Source organism: Natrix helvetica, assembly GCF_964273705.1.
Source record: "Natrix helvetica genome assembly, chromosome: 7".
Lineage (NCBI taxonomy): Eukaryota > Metazoa > Chordata > Lepidosauria > Squamata > Natricidae > Natrix > Natrix helvetica.
In genome coordinates this window covers 42,340,671-42,360,773 of record NC_138558.1, presented here as the reverse complement: position 1 = coordinate 42,360,773, position 20,103 = coordinate 42,340,671, and the positions used below count along the sequence as shown (strand labels likewise).

Sequence of the window (20,103 nt, the reverse complement as noted above, 5' to 3'; positions counted from 1 at the left end):
GCTAGAAAAAAGTTATTAAATTCTGCCTTGTTACTGCTGCACTACTGAACTGCTGAATCCACCCTGTCTCATGAGAGGAGCCTTTGTAACAGGGAGGAAAAAATCACATTTTTCTTGTTCTAGTATTTTGTAATGTGCCGAAGTATGTTAGGAATAAAATCTACAAACTGGAGAGTAGTTAAACAAATACAGGGAAGAAAGGGGAAGATGAGAACAAAAGGAGAAAAAAAATACTCATTTTTAAATGTTGATATTAGATACATTCATTTGTGCCTTGTTTAATGCCTGTGCCTAATTTCACTGTAGAGGACACCACAGAACTTCTGTTTCATCTGTCATGAAATTTATTTATTTATTTAATAAAATTACAAAGACTAATCCATGTTGTGGTTGAGCATAGTATGTTATCTGAATCATGTAATTGGAACTGGGTGGTTATTAAGACCGCTATTTACAATCTCAATTTGTGTTTAGTTCTATGATTATTACTTTAGTCTTGACTGCAGATGCAATCTGGAAAATAGGCTAAGATATGGTTAAATCCTCTTCCTAACCCCCAGATACAGAACCAGGTGAGTACTAGTATTTCTTGAAAGAAATAAAATTCGATAGTATTTGCAGTTTCACCTACTTTGGTGTACTGGTAACAAGTTTGGGTTGCCAAAGTAAAAGAGAATTGGATTAATGGGATTTTAGAAATACCATGTCAGAAATTCTTATATCTAATAAGAGCACATTGCACTTGTTTGGAGAGGGAAGATTTAAAACTTGTAGCAGACTATATTAAGAAAATCATACACAGTAAGCATTAATATAAAATTCATTCAATTTCACAGGGTGATTTACAACGCAATTGGTTAGTCATATGTAACATTACATTCCTTGGATTATAGTCATATAATTGCTTGCCTAGAAGTAAGTGCAGGCTATGTTGAGGTTGGTGAGATTTCTGATTAGTTCTGAATAGAATTAAGTTGTCGCTGCTATTATGCATTGATTGAATTATATATACTGTGGATGCTCTATGGCCCTGCCAATATGAAAATACTTGTTAGGTACATATAAACCAAAACATAGCACATGTTTACTGGCCCCATTATTACCATTTCAAAAGCTAGTGTTTTGTTTGTTTTTAGATCAAATAACACATTTTGGATACTTAAGATAGATAGAGGGGGGGCGTGCTGGTTCAGTTATTAAAGACACTGACCTTCTCAGCTGGAGAGCTGACAGCCCATGTTCAAGACCCCAAGCACTGTGCAAAGAAGTGAACTCCCATTACTTGCCCCAGATTCTGCCAACCTAGTATGGTAGTTCAAAGGCATGAAAATGCAAGTAGATAAATAGGTACCATTTGTTCTGACTTACGCTTCCTTAAAGAGCAGGAAGCAGAGTCTTGGCAAAACCTCTTTTATGCACACAACTGTGAATTCCTTTCATTCACAGTCAGCAAGGCAACCAATCTTCCAGAGGAATATTTATAAACACATACCTTATCTCGCTGGAGAGCTGCTAGATAACTAGTTTCCAAACAGGGCAAGGCAACACTTGGCACAGAGACTCTTATAGTCACAAACAGAACTTTCCACTCTTGAAACGACCGAAGGAACAAATTGTTTCCTACAAAAGCCTACTTCTGGTTTGCTTTTCTTTTGTTTCCTAAGGGAGGGGCCAATCACCTCCAAGGTGTGGCTTTACCTCCAAGTTGTCCGTGCTTTCTTAGTTGTCTTCTGCATGCACACACTGGGAACAGGCTCCAGCTGTTCCTCTGCCTCACTGCTGTCTAGCTCCCTCTCTGCCTCCGATGCAGAGCCCTCGTCTGAGCTTTCCTCAGATGCCAGGACTGGCCCATGTTCCTCCCCAACCTCCTCACTATCCGACTCTGCTGGAGGCTCTGCTGGCTGCCGGTGGGCTACAACACCACTTCAGTGGGAAGGTAACAGCATTTTGTGCATCTCAGTGTATAATCATGCTTGCCACATGAGCACGGAAGTGTCTTTGGACAAGGTGGGAATCAAACATGACTGGACAGGGGAAACATTTACCTTTTAAAATAGATAGATCCATATTGAAAAAGCCAATAACAATGAACAATGTTATAAACTCAAGTTATGTTTTTTAAAACGGCAACATTTCTCTGATATAGATTATTGCTTCTGATATCAACTTGTATCTTAGCATTGTTTTAAACAACTACTCTAGTATGGTTTTTTAAAAAAACATTTGGATTGTTTTTTTTTTGGCTTACGTAGATTCCCAGTGTTTGTTGTCTAAATACAAAAACCGCTTAAGATTTAAAGAAGAAAACATCTCCTCCTCTGACCCTCCCAAATAATTAGCTTGACTATAGCTAATTATATACAGTACAGTAAAACAATAGGCTTACTAGCACTGATGATATTATCTATTTTGGGTAATGAAACATCTTCAAGAAAATAACCAAGTTCAGAGTACCAAACACTCTTTATTACAACAAATATTCTGAGCTACAAATATTCGCTTTATTGGTACTATAGGCTATAGTGCAACAATGCTATTGAGACACGTTAGCAAAACTGCTCTTGTGATAATATAAAAGGAGGATTGAATAGGTTTTTCTTGTGACATTTCTTGAAAAATAAAAGGAAATAAAAGGAAAAATCCCTGTCTAAAACTTCCTTTGTCTCCAAAGTAGAAGCTATCCAATCTATTTGTGACTGCAGTGTTTCTGCACGTCCTATACCAAATACCGCAAGGACAGAATCTTGATGAGAAAAAAATAAATATTCTGAAATAGAAAACCATGAGTCTACAGCAGGGATCCCTAATCCCTGGGCTGTGACCCAATATCTGGCCACAGCCTATTCAAAACCAGGCCACAGAAGACAGGCGAATGTGTGGCAGGAGGGCGAGTACATGAACACACAGTCCGATCTGTGCCTCTGTTCATGCAAATGTAGCTGTGGATGTGTTCTTCCATCACTCGCGTGGATTCATTTTTCCCCCCTCGCTGGTCCGCAAGACTGAAAAAATAGGAGGTCTCTGGTCTACAGCATAGAGTGGATGAAGCAGTTAGAGCAGTGGTTCCCAAAGTGGGTGCTACTGCCCCCTGGGGGGCGGTGAGATGGCTTAGGGGGGCAGTAAGAGGCAAGGGGGGTGGCAGAGGGGCGGTAAGAGGCAAGGGGGGCAGCAAAGGAGTGCTGGAGGTGGCTTCCTCTAGCGAGCTATTCAGAACAACTTTGCTCGCTTCCCCCGCCAATCTGCACTATGCTAGCCTTCCCACTCATTGATTGGCTGGCTCACCAATCGCCCCGCCTGCCTCTAAGAGCCCTATCTAAACCCAGTTATCTTTTTTTCTGGTTCGCTTTCTATAGATAGGGCTCTTAGAGGTGGGCGGGACGATTGGTGAGCCAGCCAATCAGTGAGCGCAGGGCTAGCATAGTGCGGACAGGCGGGGGAAGCGAGTAATCAAAGGGAGGCCACTTCACCTCCCTTTGCTCCCACTTTTTCTTGATGAGGTCGCTGCAGCTGCGGGCGCAGACAGACAGAGGTAGCCAGAGCGGCGGGGAAGCTCGGGGGGGCGAGCGAGCGAGAGAGCTGCCTGATCCTCCATTGCTCGCCTGCTCGCCTGCCCAGGCCATTCTGGCTACCTCCGTCCGTCCGCACCCAGAAGCTGCAGCGACCTCATCAAGACAAAGTGGGAGGCGAAGGGGCCTCGGTGCCCTGCCTGATCCTCCTTCGCTCGCTCACTATTTTGCCTGCATGGGGTGCCTCAGCGGAAGCCCTTTGCTGGCGGCCAGACCTCCCCTCCCCGGGCCGACAGTCCATCCATGCTCACCATCCCAGTAACGCTGCGGCCGCTCGGCCTGTGAAGAGAGGGAGGGAGTAAGAGTGAAGGGTGAGGGAGAGCAGCAGGGGCTCTCTGCAGGGGCTCCGCATTCCCCCCCCCCACTGGAGCCTTCCCAGAGGAGGTGGGGCTGGGGAATGTGGGGCGGTGAGGCGCTGTCTGGGGTGGGACTAGATGACCTCTGGGGGTCCCAACCGGCCCTTCTGACTCAAGACCAGAAGCAAGCAAGCAAACACACACACACACACACACACACACACACACACAGCAAAAGTGTCTGGTTTTGAATATAATCCTTGCTAGTGCTTGGGGAAAAAATAAGAGGAACATTTGGATATACATTTTGAATTAACTTGGGAAGAAAATTGCTAAAATCACTTTTACCTGTGTTCTGCATTAGGAATTCATCCAGTAGCATTTCTTGTTGAATTAGCAGAGTAATATTTACAACAGCCAGCTAAGATAGTTTTATCTGTCTTATAATGTGCGTGGGTAGAGGACTTAGGCATAAGTGTTTGTTTATTTGGATTTATAAGTGCAATGTGCCTGTGATTATATAATAAATTCACAGCTTATTCATTTGAATTAGATGTTTTTCAATTCATCTTTAACCTATACTTGATATACTTGTATTCAATACATAAGGTGTTAATTATATCAATGGAAGAGATAGGAAACTGCATTAGTGATATATATGTCAATGCGTTGATTTGTACTAAAAATGTTTAGTTTAAAGAGGTTATAAGGAATCACAAATATGAGTGTGGAAAATGTAATGTAGTTGTGGATGACCCTTTGCATGAGTTGTATTGGGAAAAATAAAAAATCATCATCATCATCATCATCATCATCATCATCATCATCATTATCATTAAAAAAATAATGATTCCCCAAAGAGGTAAAAGGCTACATTTTGCTAGAGTTATTCTTTGCTTCCAAACTGTTGAGGAGGGGGATTGGACTCCATTGTCTATATTTCCCTTTCCATCCCCATGGTTCTTTAGTGAAAATTATAACCCAAGAAAATATAGATCAGTTAAAATGTTCCCATTCTCACTTTCCATATTGGGAATCCCTAGGTACCATGCAATAATTTCATCAAATAATTCAAGCAAATGTTGGTGACATTGAGCTGAAGCCAAAGTTCAAGAAATTGTACCAAGAGTTTTAGTTACAGAAAGAAATTTCTGATCGCTATCCTGCACTATGGACAGTGGTTAAGAAGCTCCTTGTTGCATTTCCAACATCATATTTGGTGGAACATGGCTTCAGTGTGGTCTCCAAGCAAAGAAAATGACTCCAGATTACTGAATGTGGTGATTTAAGACTCCTGCTAAGAGACTTAAAACCAGACATTGGGAAACTGGTATCACTTCATCAAGCCCATCCATCACATTAAGAATTTACTGAACAGTGAAGTAGTTACTAAATTTTGCTAAGTTTACTAAGTTACTAGTTACTAAGGTTCTTCAAAAATGACTATCAGACTTTGAAAACCTGGTATCACTGGATCATGTTCAACAATTTTGTTGAATTAACTAACTACAAAGGTTTTTAAATTGGATTTTGAATAAATGTGCAATTAATTGTTACAGTTTTGAATTTTACTGTTACTATCTTTATTCCTTCATGCAAACCACCCAGTCACATGACTCCCCCAGCCACGCGCATCAAGCCACGCCCACAGAACCGGTCGTAAAAAATTTTGAATTCCACCACTGGGTGGGGGGCACTGAGGATCAGTTTGTAGCACCAAGGGGGCGGTGGACTGAAAAAGTTTGGGAACCACTGAGTTAGAGTAACTAGACTATGAGTTTGGACTTAAACTAAAAAAGATTACAGGTAGTCCTTGGCTTACAACAGTTCATTTAGTGATCATTTGGAAGTTACAAAAGCACTGAAAAAAGGGACATATGGTCATTTTTTAACACTGATGACCCATGATCAACATCCCCATGATCACATGATCAAAATTAAAATGCTTGGCAACTGACTCATATTTATCACCATTGCAGTGTCCTGAGATCATGTGATCTCTTTTTGCAAACCTCTGAAAATCATAATCAATGGGGAAGCCAGATTCACTGTGTTTACTACCTTAACAACTTCACTGATTGACTTAATTGTTGCAAGAAGGGTTATAAAATGGAGCAGAACTCACTTAACAAATGTCTCACTTAGCAACAAAAATTCCGGACCCAATTGTGGTCATAAGTCGAGAACAACTTGTATAGATTAAACTACCATTATATATTGTAGATAGCCCCTTAACCATTATCCATAGGTTACCATTAATGGAATATGTAAAGATAATTCCTGATGTGGATGGTCAGAATTGTATTATGGCCACACTGAAAAATCTATACTGGTTTCTAATTATTTTTCCAGACAATTCCAGGGAGTAGGTACTAAGATTTTTAAATTCTAAATAGCTTAGAGCCAGACTACCTGAAATGTCATCTCACATTATGTATCCGTGACCAGTAAGATATGCAGAAGACACACTTTTACAAATATATCCTTTTGCAATACCTTTTCTGAGATATTTCCAAGATATGGAATGTCCACTGTTTACAAACAAATAGTTAAGTTTTATCTATTTAACCAAGGCTCTTAAAATTGTTTTATGACTATTTTAATGTTTATGTCCTTTATAATTTTATGTTAGCTGCGTTATTTATTCTGGTTAGATTTTTTAAAAAAGGATATAAATCAAGCAGTTATAGTGCAGCAAAAAACTGAAAAATAGTGAATAACCACAGAAATATGCAGAGCTCTTGAATTGTTGAGAGGAACTTTTCCAATACAGTCATGGATGTCTTATCAAAATAAAGTTTGTGAATTCAGAGGAACTTTCTTTCAGACACTGTAACTATACAGTATTAGATTGTAGTCAGGGGTGCATTCCTGCCGGCATTACTACTGGTTCGGCACCCGAAAAAATTTGCGTAAAGGAGGTAAAAGGACCTGTTCTTTGTCACTCCAGCATAAGGGACAAGAAGACAGATTAGAAGGGCTTTGTAATATTGAGCAATTTTGATAATGGGTTTATTTATTAAAGTTGAAGCTAGAGAGCTATTGGTAAGGAATGCCTTAATTTCAGTTTCTATGATAGTCTTTTATTTACAATGATTCATTTTAATTATGGTTCAAAGTTATGATAGCCTTGGAGAATATACTTTATTACTTGTAGTAGCACTTACAGCTGTTGCACTACCCCTGCAATCATGTAATCACAATTCATGCACTTGGCAACTGGTTTTCATTTCATTTACAGTAAATTGCAGCATCCTGTGGATCATGATTTATGATCGGCAAAAATGTCCAGTGGGGAACCTGAATTTGCTTAATAAGCATAGTAATCTGCTCAACCACCATAGTAAAAATGGTCATAAAATCAGGTCTGTCGATGTAATGACTCAATTTATGACCGCATTGACTTAAGACCAAAATTCTGTATCCAATTGGTAGGTTTACTTGTACAAGGTACAAGCAATTGATGGCCCAAATAGCTTTTTTTCAGCAGAATAATTCAACATACTTAAAAATGTATTATAATATACCCTATTGCATTTGACAAGCTAAAGAGTAGGAAGAATTTGTGAGCTTGTTCGCATCCTACCACACACTTCCCTGCGACCGATTCGCTCTCACAGGGAGGGGCTCCTCCGGGTGCCGTCCACTAGGCAGTGCCAACGGGCGACACCTAGGAGTAGAGCCTTCTCTGTGATGGGCCCAACCCTCTGGAATGACCTCCCCCCCCCCCCATATCAGAACCACCACCGACTTTCTCTCCTTTCGACGAAAACTGAAGACTCACCTGTTCCGTTTAGCCGGCCTGGACCATTCATAACCTCATTATACCTCTTGGCAGATATATTTTAACTGGGTAATTTTAATTGGGTATTTTTTAGGATTGTTTATATACTGTTTTTATCTGCTTTACCTGTACAGTGTTGTATTGCCTCCTCTTCTATGTTTTTATGTTTCCATGTTTGTAGTCTATTTTATCTATTTCATTTGACTGTACACCGCCCCGAGTCCCTTTGGGGAGAGGGGGCGGTATAAAAATCGAAATAAAAGGTAAAGGTAAAGGTAAAAGTAGAAAACATATTCCAATATAGTTTACTGGATCTACTATTTAAAAAAAAACTGGTTTCCATACAAAGCAACTATAGAACATTTTTTGAATTTGCAGATAAATATTTAACTGAAAAGTACTGTGACAGTTCTGCTTCCAATATTTTGTCATATTGTTGCTTTGACATATCACATTGTTTTCAAGTAATAAGAAAAACTTGTTTCCTAAAGACCAAAAACAAATACACGATTCTTTCCCAAAAGCATTGCTTATTTTCTGGTTAAACTTTGTTTCAAACATATTGTCATTGTTTTTTCTGCATAGTTTTCCTTGAGTGTGAAAAGACAGAAAAAAGAAAATAGCTGCTTTTTATAGATTCTAGTAAAGAATCTTCAGCATTTAATTCTGACTGATTGGCAAAATGTTTGGTGTATGCAAGGGGCCCTTCCGACTCATTCCCGTTTAAGCAAGAATCCTGAAAAATTCTCCCATGGTTTGGCCATTATTAGTAATGCATGGTTACTGTTGGAATAACATGTTATCTCTTTCCCTTCACAAGCAAAATATAAGTAAATCCTAAGACTTTTGAATAAGCTCCCCCAGGAATTTGCATTTTTGAAGTATCATTCCAATGGGATTTCTCAGGCTCAGTGCACTTTATAAAATGTGTGCAAGAGTTTAATGTCTTTGATGAATGTGAATTCTTGGATAAATAAAACTTAACTTTTTAGCTAGCTGGAGGAGATTTCTGGCTTTATTCTGACCATGATTGTTACATCTTTTTGTTTCATGAAATATGAAAGATGTCCCAAAGCCTGTTTTGCTCACAGAAATTAATACTTGTTGTTATTTTAATACTAATTGGAATTGTTGCAGTTTTAATGTAATCCTAATTTTGCTGGCATTATTGTATAATTTTATTCCAGAAACTCATTTGCAACTATTTCAAAAATGGGTTTTATTCTTCACAATTCTTGATTTGATATTTCTGCTATGTAGATTTTTCAGTCTTGTCATTTCTGTGCAAAAAAATCTTAGTTTCTGAATCTGTATCACACTAGCACTATGAAATATTTAAATCCTTCCACTTGCATATGATTATGCAAAGCATTATTGGTTCCTCATAGGCAATGAGTTGACCTAGACAGTTAAGGTTTCATTTGCAAGAAGTCTAAAGTCTAAACAGGTTTGATTGAACATTTGCCTGAATTTGTGTCCTAATGATATGGTTAAGCACATTGTTATGCTTAGCTGTCCAACCTATAGTTTGCCATATCAAAGGATTATAGTAGGGATTTTGGTAGCTAAGAGTATATTCAAATATATCTACTGAATAAATTATTATCAAAGAAAGGATATTATTTCTAAAGATGATTCATGAAACTTTGGGGTGAATCTCAAATTGTAGGTGCTGGAGAAATCAACTGTACCAAGAAACAACAACAACAACAACAACAAGGGTGTAGCCAACTGCACATTTCAAAAACACTTGTTATGAAAATATAGCTGGAAGGAACTTTGTGGTTCTTATTTGCAATACATCTGCTTCCTATGTAAAACACATCAGGATTGACAGGAATGTGATCTCTGTAGTTGTTCAACTTGGAAAAAAAATAGGAATCTGCAAAAAATAACTAATAAGGAAAAAGAAGAAGGTTGCTAGTAATTATATTCCTGCAAAAATTAAATGCATCAATCCTGAAATAATATAGAAGGATAAATTGTGCATCTTGTCATGGTGATACAAGGAAAAGAAAAACATCTTGAAATATTTGATTTTGTTTTAAGAAACTGAACTGATAGCATAACAAAGAGGATAAAAATGACCAATTAAATTTATATTTAATTACTTTTCTGCTTAGCAATAGCACTTAGACTTATATACTGCTTCACAGTATTTTTACAGCCCCCTCTAAGCGGTTTACAGAGTCAGCATACTGCCCCCTACAATCTGGGTCCTTATTTTACCCACGTTGGAAGGATTGAAGGCTGAATCAACCTTGAGCCTGGTGAGATTCAATCTGCCAAACTGCTGACAGATGGTGATCAGCAGAAGTAGCCTGCAGTACTGCATTCTAACCACTGCACCACCGCAGCTCTTAGTATCTTCTTTGGTAATATTGACTGGATTCATACAATACTTGAACCAATAAATAATCACATTTTATTCTTGCAGGTTGTAGGAATTCAACCCCTATAATTCATTGGATTGTGCAATCCAGAATGTGGGATTAATTGAGCAAACCATGGTTAATTTAATCATAGGTAAACATACCATGCTAACAAATAAGTCCCTGCGTTTTTCTTGGAAAGAATTTGGGAAGTGGTTTGCAATTTCCTTCTTCCTAGAGCTAAGAGTGAATAACTGGTCGCCCTGCTGACTTTATGCTTAAGGCAGGACTAGAACTCAATCTCCTGGTTTCTAGCTTGGTGCCTTAACCACTACACCAAACTGGCTCTCAATAATGGTAATAGTGAAGAGAAATTCAAAACACTGAATATTTACTATAAAACATCTATTTTGTTTTTTTCCTAATAAACTTTATCCAATTTTTTTATTATATATTATAAACATTTCTATTCTTCCCAGTTCCAATATTATTTTCAGTTTTGTGCAGTTTTATAACATAAATGGAAGGGTGAAAAGTGGGAGAGATTCAGCAAAATTCCTAATTTGAAATGAGAAATTCCTCATTTATATGATATGATTAAATTGTGACATTTTCTAGATTCCTGATAAATTTGTGATATTTTACAAATTTACTTTACAGTACTTTACACAGTACTGAATACAATACATTGAGAATTTCTAATAACAGTTTAAAATATAACATCAGTTTAAAATCCATTATATTTTAATAATGATATAGTGGTAACCATTTCTTAAAAAGTTACATTATATAATATAACTTTTTAAGAAATGGTTACTACTATACCATTAGTAGTATAGTAACTATTAGTTACTATACCACTATAAGTAACTAAGTAACTAATGGTTAACTAATCTATAGAAAATAATACAGTATTGGTTAGGGGATCAAAAACACTTACTGAATGCAGAGAAGTATGAACAAAATATGTTTGTTCAGGTGTAATTTTCTACTGTAGTGCATTGCACATTAAACTTAAGCTAGGAAAATGGATAAATTTCTTGTACCTACAGTAACACATGTACATAATTAAAGAAGTCTGTTCAGGTTTTTTGTAGCTCATGGAGGAATGGATAAGGTACTATAACTAGTCGTTGACTTACAACCAAAATTGGGACCACCATTTCTGTTGCTAAGCAAGGCAGCTTAGTGGGTCACACCTGATTTTACAACCATTCTGCCATGCTTGTTAAGCAAACCACATTAACTGAATCTAAGTAAGTAAGTAAGTAAGATCATGTGACTGTGGGGATGCAACAATTGTAAATGTGAGGACCTGTTGTTAATCAGGTTTTTTTGTGCTCTTATAATTTCAAATGGTCACTTAGAGAACAGGTTGTAACAACTACCGTACCTGTATAGCAAGTTAGCTTTCCATGGCTACATTATGATGCAAACAGTACCCTACTGATTCTGAAGGGTATCAGGCTGATAGAGAATATTGTGGCAACATTTTTCTTCAACATGAGCAGAAGATAAACATTAACTAAGTTATTTCACCTTCCAAAAGTTAAGTTAAACTTCTGGAAGACAATTAAGCAAAATGACTGGTTTATACCTAACTTTCATTCTTCTACATTTTCAATTTAAAGAATCTAATTTTACCCAGAAGATTTTAGGGATCCCTCCTGTATTTGTTAATAAAGATACAATTTCTTCAAAACTTGATCCTCAGAATTCTATAAATAAACACCTATTTTTGTGGGTCAGATCAGAAGAGTGTTAAATATTAACAGTGACTCAAGGTCAAACTACTTTATCTTAAACACAGGTGCTTAAGAATGAGTTTATATTGTACCCATTTGTTCTATTCCCCCCAAATGTGTAGGGGTTTGATCTATGTTGGTACTTTGAGAAAGTAAGTTAACTCTTATTCCTTAAATTATTATTATTGTGTCCTTTGCCCCTTTTCCCATCAAAATTCCATCAAACTACTATTTTCTTTTTAAAAAATTGTCTGAAAATTGCATATTTGGTGGATAAACAGCTTCTTTTGAATACAATCAGAAAATAACACAAATGAGATAATGTTCAATAAATTCTGTGCTGATGTCTAAAACTAATTAGGTTTTTTTTGCACGTGCTACACTAAGTATATTCAGCAATGTGTGCTTAGTATAATATATACCCAATTACATTGCAATTTGAAGAACAGATTATCATTTGACCTACTTTTTCAATTTATCCAATTCTAGATCAGAACCGAATTTAATTGGGAATCCTACAGTTATGAAAAATGAATTAAACTGAAGAGGACCTCCTTAAAAATAAAACCAAGACAATTTTACAGATTACCAGAATGACAGGACAGAAAGAATAAAAAATGAATGTGGAGAAAGTAGAGGAAAAAGTCTTGCAGTCACCTTTAATCATCAGGGATGAAAATGGCAACAGATGTGTGAGTAACACCAACGGATCTTGGAATGGAAGCACTGTTAGTCATCCTCACCAAGGAGTAGAACATGAAGGTTGTACAATATTTAAGGATACAGCTGGGCTCAAAACCATTGTTTCAAGTTCATGCATTGAAGAGCAAGACTTGCAGAAAGCTCCCAATGATTATATTTGCATGGGGACTTCAGACCCGAAGACCGCACAGTACTCTTTTTCAAAGGAACAATTTTACATGGATTCCATGAATCAGACTTTTCTGGAGTCAGAGGGCTGTGGCAAAGAAAGCCTTGCAAAGGAACCTTTTCAGAATTGTAGTAGTAGGAAATCAATGTCTTATTGCCAGACAGATCTCATGAATTTAGTGCCCCTGGCCTCTAAGGAAAAGAGCACTACTGAAGCACAACATGAATTAGGAAGTGCCCAAATAGAACAGGAAGATGCTAATACAAATTTAATTACAATGACAAATTTGGGGGATACAATAAGTAAATGTTATGAGGTAGCAGTCAGTCCTAGGGAATTAGGTGAAACTTTCACCTGTGAATACTCTGGCTCTCCTAGCCTACAGGTTTTCATCAATTCAAATGCACCAGATATGTATCTAGATAAGGGTGTGCAATCTATTCCCCTTTCCATGGCAGCAGATGAGATCACTAATTATATTGATTTAGTTTCACAGAATAGCGAACAGCCTGAAAAGCAAGGACAGCAGGATGCTGGTTCTTACAGTAAGCAATTATCAGAACCAGAACAGTTTGATATGTGCAAAGTCAAACATAGGAAATATATGCATAGCACTCCTGAGCAAGATGAAAATAAATGGATGGCTGGGGCTAGTAAAGATGATGACATACATGATGTTTGCCGTTTAGTCATTGAAAGCTTTGATGAGCCTTCCGAACAGGAATTTTGTGAAGATGAAGTGCACATGACCAAAATCCAGACTCTTTTCAAAGAAAACGAAGCCTTGTTGACGGGACCTAGTGAAATACCTGAGCAAATACAAAATGATACACCAAAGGCAGAAAGAGTTGCTCGCTCTGAGCACGACTGTCAAGCAACTTTCATTGTTTCCAGCTCCCCACCCAATGAACATAGCTTGACCTCTCCGCCTCCTGTGGGGTCAAAAAATGCAACTTTTGCTGTGGTTTCCATGCGAGATGATCCTGGTGAGGGATCTAAACCTGGAAAGAATACTCCCTTGGTGAAAGATCACCCTAGAAGTCCTTCCCTTAAAAATAATTCTGAACAAATTGCAGTAAAATCAACAAAGAGATCTCCTTTTATAGCTACTATAACCAAAGCCAGGAAAGCAGAAATTGTGAGCTTTCCAAAACCAAATTTTAAAAACATTAAGCCAAAAGTTGTATCCAGGTCTGTGTCACAATGTAAGGACAGTGCTGCTCTAAAAACAGGTCCAAGATCTCCGCAACTATCTAATGCTTCCTCCTCCTCCTTGTCTTCCTCGCCAAAGCAACCATCCTTTTTGTTTGCAGCACTGAGGAAAAAAAAGGACTTGGATAAAGGCACCAAAGCAGAAACACCTATGAATAAGACTCATAAGCAACATTTTAATAAACAGCTTCCTAGCCAAGGTGTGCATGCTACAACTTATTCTGAAAATGTTTCTCAGAAGAGTCCAAAACCAGTGTTAAAGCAGAATGTGGATCAGGTTGAGAGAGCAAAGCATCTTAGTCAATCATGCTTCCCTATGGCTTTAATGAGCCCCCAGAATTATGGTGGGTCACCAAGTGAAGGGATGGACAATGCAGAAACTTTGATTCAGCCTTGGGCTGTGAGTAGCTGCCAGAGAGCTCTAGAAAACAAGCAATCAAATGATTGTACGGAGATTCCAAGTGAGGCATCTACCCAAGAGGTTACAAACAATGGCCATGGACTAGTGCAATTTTGTTCGGTGAGTTTATGTGTGCATTATGTACTGCATGTATATATTCTTAATCTGATGTTCAAGCCATGTTTTTCACTGGTTGCATGTTCTTGAACTGAAAATCACTTTATTTCTGAGGTTATGACTTTACCACCTTGATTTTAAAGGCAGAAAGGGTAAAACCATATTTTCCCGTAAATAGTATTCATTATAAACATTGCTAATGCTGCTTTAGGTTTTTTAATATATATTTTTATTGAATGGCTTTACATAGTTAAAAGAGAAACAAGAGCAAACATGTAAAAAAGATAAAAGTACCAGAATCAGATAGAAAGAGTTAAAAAAGCAGTTTCCGACTTTCTTTATATGAGTTGCTAAATTTTTATTATTTCTCTCTTTAAAACTGCATTATATATTTCCCAACTTCACATATTCAGTCCATTATAGTTGACAAACCTAGGAATCACCAGTTCAATTTTACCCATTGTCAGCAAAAAGATCATACAAGCTTTCTAGATTTATATAAAAAATATAGAATTTATTTTGATAAAATTTATAAATTCTGGTTTCCACTGGATATTATTTTTAAAAATTTGAGACATTGTATGTATTGTTGTCCAATACTTGTTCACTTTTTCATGTTTACCATGCAATGTTGGTTTGTAACTTAATAGCTACAAACTACATATGGTTTAGCTGCTGCCTGTTTCTACTTTAAACACTGAAGACAAATGCTAACACAAAACTCACAGACTACAGTAGTTAGCATGTTTTCCTTATCTTTTTTATTGAGCCTTATGCTGCAAAATTACATCTTATTGAAGATTGGATATGTCTATCCACTATAAGTCTAATACAAAAGAGCTAGTTTGTTTACAATTTGAATCTAATCTAATCATCTAATCTTATTGTAATCTATCTGTGGCTTAATGTAGATTGTTTTAAGAATGCAATTAATACAACACAGTGCTGCAAAATAACATTTCCTAGCTTTCAGTTCAGCATTAACACCATTTCATATTTTGCAAATCCTTTTGCCCTGAAACAAAAAAAATATGAGTAAATAATCTGGCATTATCAAACCAACCCAACAATCTGGTTAATATGCAGCCACTTATGTTTTGCAATGAGAATTTTTAGCAAGCTTCCAGCAAACACGCTAATGCTAGTTAAAAGTATGTTGATGAGTCTGCCTTAAATATTGGTATAAAAATGATTGAGTGCTAGCATTACAAACTTAATATTGGTATTTAATAACATTTTAAACGTGGATATGTATATTCACAATTTAGATTCCTAACAGGGCTTACTCCAGCACCCACTGATTGCTTCTGCTCTGAATGCTGAGTTGCAAGCTTTTTGGGTCTCCATGAACAGCTGAAATTTCATGGAAGAAACTGTTGTTTCACTCCAACAATATTTGGGGACATTTGTGGCATGTTAGGGAAAAATCTTGATGCTTACCACAAAGAGTTAACTACAACATTAGATTATTTGGAGCAACAGACACTTATCTTTACATATTCCAAACACACACAACTAAGTGCCAGAAATAGTGCTGCCATATTATGACTGTTAGTCCCCTTCTCTGCTTAATCAAGAATGCATGGATAACTATCATTAACAAAAAGTATGTAGCTACTGTATGGAAAAATTGAGGCAGACCTTACTAACACATATAATCAAGTGAACAATGCTTCATTAGCAGTAGTTACTTTGTGCTCTACATTATGAGAGTAAGAATATACATGTTTCTACACTTATTCTCCCTATCTCTTTGTTTTTTCCATATGGTATTAAATCATGCAGGCTTCTTTGTCTAAAACAGACATCGCACAAGGACAAGGTTTTCCTAAAGGCAGTCCTGTTCCTGTAAGGAATGTACCGCCATATAAAATTGCATTCCCTTCTAGGAGAGGAAGTGAGAGTAAAAATACTCATGCGACCAAACTTTCATCTCCTCAAAGACACGTTGTATCATCAAACTCTGGTGAGAAACATTTTTGTCTATTATCATTCTTGTTCAGAATGTATGACAACATGGTGTTTCAATTAATATAAGTTTGAAAAATATATTCACTAAAATTAATTGAATTGTCAGTGTTTTTCCTAAACACCACATCCTAAGTCAATGATCTAGTTGCAATTGTGTGTAGTCTGAAATGTTTGGGTATAAATTCTATAATATTGAATATAATATATTGTACTAAGTCAATATATTTTTAATCATTGTTACAATGAGCCATAAGGTGACATATCATGTTACAGTTGAGTTTACTGTGTTGTTTCAACTGGAATATGATTCAGATTAGGTCAGAGAACGAGAAAAAAAGCGTGCAAGCACTCTAGACCAAAGCCCTGGCATTTATGTCAGTTATCTGTAGTTGATTTGTCTTGCCTTTATTCTTAGAATATATTGAGGTTGGGAGTTTTAACTCTCTGTCTGAAGAATCACAGTTGCATTGTTACAATTGATTACTCTAGAAGCAATAGAAATGTCTCCTTCTAGAGCCAGGTTGCTGATGTTCTGATGTATCCATGCTACCTGAGAAAGGGATTAAATTAAATCCTCTCCACTTGTACTCTGCTAGGAAAATCTTGGGCTCTATTTTTAAAGAGTTAAATTAAAACTAGTGTTAAATCTGTACATACCTATGGAGTAATTTGGTTGCTAGGAAGGATATATTGTTCAGGAGATTTAATGTTTACTGTAGGAGCAAGTAATTCAAATAAATGTTATCAAAAGGCTGACAGTGGAAAATAAAGCTTATTTATTTAAGTCTAGCAATTAAGCTAGACCTTTACTAAACTTATATTAAGTTATTTGGATTTTTTTTTGCAAACAAGCAACTCTCAATTATCATGATCAATAGAATTTGGAGATCCGTAATTCTAACTTTCTCTGAAAATAACCTAGTAGGGAAGGTTGATGTCAACTGTCCTGATAATGATGTGTATTTAATTTTTCTGTGTGTTTTCCCTCATTTGATAACAACAAACATTGATCAATAGGGAGTGAGATCTAGCTTATGGTAATGGTAAGTACCAGCTGATGATCTCTACTGAGAAAATAGTTTGAAACTGGCTTCCCTGCAGATATGAAAACAGACTACAAGCATATCAAGGTGGTACTTCATAATTTTGGTGGGTGTTTGAAGTCTGAGCCAGGACAATCTCGTGGGAAGACTACCATATAAGATATGCCCAAATTGAAAGCACACAAAGTAATTCTTCAGTACTTTGGGCCGTTGCATCTTTGAAATAGAATCAGTGATTAGCTTATCTACCAGTTCTTGATATATTCTGTAAAAATTTAAAATTCTGAATATCTCAATATAAGAGTTCTGTATTAGTTCACAATATTGCTAGTTTTTCATCCATAGTTTTCTAACCATTATTAAATAGATGGTTGGCCTGGACATGAAAAACATAACTTTGAAAACATGTCATCATTTTAAAAGCATGCTAATGACTTGTTATCTAGAAAAACCTGTTTTAATTTGTCTGGCTTTCCCACCCTCTGTAAAATGGGAAGCAGTCCAAAACAATGTGCCTCTCTATGTGCCTCTCTTTCATGTTCAGACATGCTGTCTCTGTTTGTTTTCCTATCCTGAGCTTTGGTGTAAAATCTTTAAGTAGCCAATTTAATTCTCCTATTCATAAAAATGGCTTAGTGGGAGGTAAGCATAGAAAGTGAAAAAAAATTAACTGTAACCTTAGCTTTTTATACACTACTCTATTTAAAAACCACAATTTATGTGCTCCATCTAATTTTACATCGCCTCTTTTTAAGAAGAAAGAAAGAAATAGTGATCTTAAAAGTAAGTGTAATGTGTATGATGTTTTGTTTTGTGGCAGTAATTAATTTTGGAGTTTGAACTGGGAGTTTGAAAGTCTATCTTTTAGAATTTGGCTCTGACTTGAGACAATGGTATGTGCATCATTCTTTATGGTATTTCAGGCTGATCATAGCTATTATATAAATTTCTCCCTTAACCTTGTAGATTTTGCTAGACACTTTCAATGTTGTATTTGTTGTATTCACTAGTCATGTTTGACCCTTTTGAGAGCTGCAGAATCTCACTTTGGAATACAGTATAAGCAGGAGGCATTTTCAGTGGCAACTGATGGTGCAAATTCATCTCTATGGATGCTTTCTAAATCTACCTTATTAAGGACTTTTTATCTGATCTACAGATAAGGGATGATTCCATTATTTCCAATTTCAAAGCTAGTTTCTATAGCCACAGGAAAACATCGTTATTGTAATAGTGGCTACACTCTTAAGACATTGCTTACATTGAGAGAAAAAAAAAACCTTTGAATTGTATTAATGAAGGAGATTTAAACAACTGATACTATGAAGACTCAATATTATTAAGACACAAAGGTTTTCTCCATAATTTTAGATATATATACAAAAAATGGAATATAATAAAATTGAGCAAATGCCTTCATTTAGCAGCAGAGATAAGTCAGAACAATTTTCTGTAACCTGCTGCACTCCTTAGGCATTCGGGGAGGTGGGGGGAGATCTGGGGTTGGTAGACAGCAGAAAGCATCCTGTTGGCCAAGGCTTAATAGAAAACTTGTTTTTAGTAAATATGATAATTCTTGGAAAAGAGAGAGAGAGCTATTCACAGCTACAGATCTCTTTAATACAAAGGACTCGACATACAGACAGTCCTCAATTTACAATCATAATGGAGTCCCAAATTTCTGTCGTTAAGTGAGACCTACGTTAGGTGAGTTTTGCCCCATTTTACGACATTCCTTACCTCGGCTGTTAAGTGAAACACTGCAATTGATAAGTTAGTAACCCGGTTTGTTAAGTCAATCAGGCTTCCCCATTGACTTTGCTTGTCAGAAGTTTGCAAAAGATGATTACATGACACAACAATAGTCATAAATATGAACTAGTTGCCAGGCATCCGAATTTTAATCATATGACCATGGGGATGCTGCAAAGGTCATAACTGTGAAAAATGGTCATAAGTAACTTTTTTCAGTGTGGTTATAACTTAGAACCATTCGCTAAATCAGGGGTGTCCAAACTTGGGAACTTTAAGACTTGTGGACTTCAACTCCCAGAATTCCCCAGCCAGCATGGCTGGCTGGGGAATTCTGGGAGTTGAAGTCCACAAGTCTTAAAGTTCCCAAGTTTGGACACCCCTGCACTAAATGAACTGTTGTAAATCTCCTTTTAATACTAATAGAGGAGTGGATGAAAGTTTCAAGGTCTCAATTGTGCAGCTTTGTATTCATTGGCTTCATGTTTTTAGTACAGTTTTAAGGCATGGGGGCTAAACAAATATTTCTTTTCCCTCAGATACAGCTTGCTAACTGTTAAAGGGCCGGAATTTTCAGTCTAAGAGGCATGAGGCAGTGTGAGCCAATACGGTCCATTCTATTCATAGCTAAAAATTAGGATGGAAAAATGGTTGCAGATACTGTGCAGACTGCTTGTTGTTAAAGAACGGCTGAGACCCAAAGCTTGCATGTCTACTTCAAGCTAGCCTTTCTATTATGGCAGATATCTAAACAGATCACCGCTGAGAGATCTTGTTAGAGTGTTAGCTAGGAGTCTGGCTGCTGTCCTCTAGCAAGTTGGCTATTTGCATTCTGAATTATCATTTGTTTTGAAATTATTATCTGGTGCATACATGGTGTGCGGTTATCATGTTCTGCCTTGCTGACAGAAAATCTGGTTTTTAGTTATGATTCATTATTTATAGAATAAACTGAGAGGAATTGAATCTAAACA

The 20,103-nt window shown here is 36.8% G+C and overlaps 1 protein-coding gene across 1 annotated transcript in view; it reads left to right on the top strand.

Annotated features, from left to right (window-relative positions):
* Positions 1 to 20,103, top strand: part of MTUS1 (microtubule associated scaffold protein 1) — a 104,255-nt gene that overhangs the window by 13,321 nt on the left and 70,831 nt on the right. Inside the window, exons 2-3 of the mRNA XM_081959252.1 lie at positions 12,253 to 14,366; positions 16,149 to 16,329. Of these exons, the coding sequence (XP_081815378.1) occupies positions 12,381 to 14,366; positions 16,149 to 16,329 (2,167 nt within the window). The 5' untranslated portion in view covers positions 12,253 to 12,380. The remainder of the gene's footprint in view (positions 1 to 12,252; positions 14,367 to 16,148; positions 16,330 to 20,103) is intronic.